General features: G+C 33.8%; 1 protein-coding gene across 1 annotated transcript; it reads left to right on the plus strand.

The window, feature by feature from the left end:
• The first annotated feature begins 6 nt into the window (after positions 1–6).
• LOC111380203 (protein TPR1-like) lies at positions 7–1,307 on the plus strand. Its single transcript, XM_023003696.1, has 3 exons — positions 7–298; positions 846–1,025; positions 1,172–1,307. Exons 1-3 carry the CDS (start codon positions 219–221, stop codon positions 1,287–1,289), a joined length of 378 nt encoding a protein of 125 aa, XP_022859464.1. The 5' UTR covers positions 7–218; the 3' UTR covers positions 1,290–1,307.
• The last annotated feature ends 568 nt before the right edge of the window (positions 1,308–1,875 follow it).

A 1,875-nucleotide genomic window follows, 5' to 3' on the forward strand; every position in this document is an offset into this window, starting at 1 on the left:
TCTCTCTCTCTCTCTCTCTCTCTCTCTTCATGCTTCTTTTTTCTCATCGCTGCCTTTGTTTCCTTTTTCGGTGTTTTTAGAGAAACCCTAGGAAATCTGGAGCTCAAGGTCGTCGGTGGTGGGGTGGGTTAGTTTTTAGGGCTTCGATCTGTTGATTGTTGTGAACTTTTTTGTATTTTTCTTGGAATTGTGAGTCCTGAGGTGAAAAGGATTCAGAAATGTCATCGTTGAGCAGAGAATTGGTTTTCCTCATACTCCAGTTCCTCGAGGAGGAGAAATTCAAGGAGTCTGTTCACAAGTACGTGTGTATATTAATTACCTATTTGTTTCTTTGTCTGTTGTGTGTGGGTACTTCTGTGATGTGTTTGATTTGATGGGTCTAGTTTACTGTTTTGATGGGAAAATGATAAGAAAATTTTGGGTTTTAATTTTGAATTTATTACAAGCTTTTTTTTTAGAAAAAATAAAAATTTAAAATTAAAGCTCCATTAATGACGAGTTTTATTTTTATTTTTAATTTTTTTGATTATTATTATTATTTTTTGGGTGGGTTTTGGAAAATTCGAACTGAAATTATCGAAGTAATTTTGCGTATTTAAAATTAGACTTTTTGGTGAGAAAATGATTTGTTGATGGTTGGTTCTAGAGACGTGTTACTGAAAAGAAAAGGAAATGGAAAGCTATAGTAATTGGAGACTTGATTATGCTTTTTATTATCTGTAAAGGAAAATGCGAACACACTTTACAATTAGAAGTTATGTTAAACACGGATGGCTGTTGAGATTTGCTTAAACAAAATTGGAAATTTTAGATTTAAGTGCTTATGCGGATGCTCTGTTTTGTAGGCTTGAGCAAGAGTCAGGGTTTTTCTTTAATATGAAATACTTTGAGGACAAAGTGCATGCTGGTGAATGGGAGGAAGTTGAGAAGTACTTGTCAGGTTTTACTAAAGTTGATGACAACAGATACTCCATGAAAATATTTTTTGAGATAAGGAAGCAGAAGTATCTTGAAGCACTTGATCGGTACATTGATATTTACATCTGTTATTTTTATCATAATATAATTTCCTTTGTTAAAGAAGAGTTCAATTGGCGCGCTCTCTATTTTTCCACCCTTATTCTGGGTTTTTTTGGGGTGTGAATTTTTGGATCTTTGTTGATATCGATAGGCAAGACAAGGCGAAGGCAGTTGAGATACTGGTGAATGACTTGAAGGTATTCTCGACATTTAACGAGGATCTATATAAAGAAATTACTCAGCTATTAACGCTTGGCAATTTCAGGTAGTATGTATTTCCTTCAATGCTGTACAAGAAGCATCAATTTGTTCACCTAGTAGAATGCATGATGTGATTCCTTATGCTATGAGCATCAGTGTTGACTTATGGCCAGATTATAGACAGCCTTGACTTTTTGCTTCATATCTTTTGGAGGATCCTCTGAAAAATGTGTTTACTGGACAAAATTTTATTGAGAAAAATTAGTGTTAGAAAAATTGTAACCTGATCGTTAATCTTCATTGCATGCCAATTAAAATTTGAATCCCTACATAATGCTGCTAGATGAAAATTAGACTGAAAGACACCAAACATTTAATGACACAAAGAATTTCACTATTGGTAATCTGATTATCAATCTTCATTTTGTGCATTCCAGAAACTGAAGGTGAATAAAGAGTTTCTAAAAAATATACAATCTTGAAAACTTGTCTAGATTGGTTATAATATATCACAAAGTACCACTTATTCAAGCCTAGTTAGATGGTTTTTCTTGGGCAAGTTGTTATACAAGAACCCTAATAAGCTGCCACCTACCTGTCCTATGTTGTATTGCGAGTGTGTTGCTGCTGCTTATTTGAGAAGTTTAGATTTTA

The sequence above is a fragment of the Olea europaea genome, unplaced genomic scaffold (assembly GCF_002742605.1).
Source record: "Olea europaea var. sylvestris unplaced genomic scaffold, O_europaea_v1 scaffold21055, whole genome shotgun sequence".
Lineage (NCBI taxonomy): Eukaryota > Viridiplantae > Streptophyta > Magnoliopsida > Lamiales > Oleaceae > Olea > Olea europaea.

What these genes read in the sequence shown, in the direction of transcription:
- LOC111380203 (XM_023003696.1), top strand. Translation starts at nt 219, where the DNA reads ATGTCATCGTTGAGCAGAGAATTGGTTTTCCTCATACTCCAGTTCCTC. An exon ending in TTCAAGGAGTCTGTTCACAA is followed by an intron (nt 299 to 845) that starts GTACGTGTGTAT and finishes TCTGTTTTGTAG; the next exon opens with GCTTGAGCAAGAGTCAGGGT. An exon ending in TATCTTGAAGCACTTGATCG is followed by an intron (nt 1,026 to 1,171) that starts GTACATTGATAT and finishes TGATATCGATAG; the next exon opens with GCAAGACAAGGCGAAGGCAG.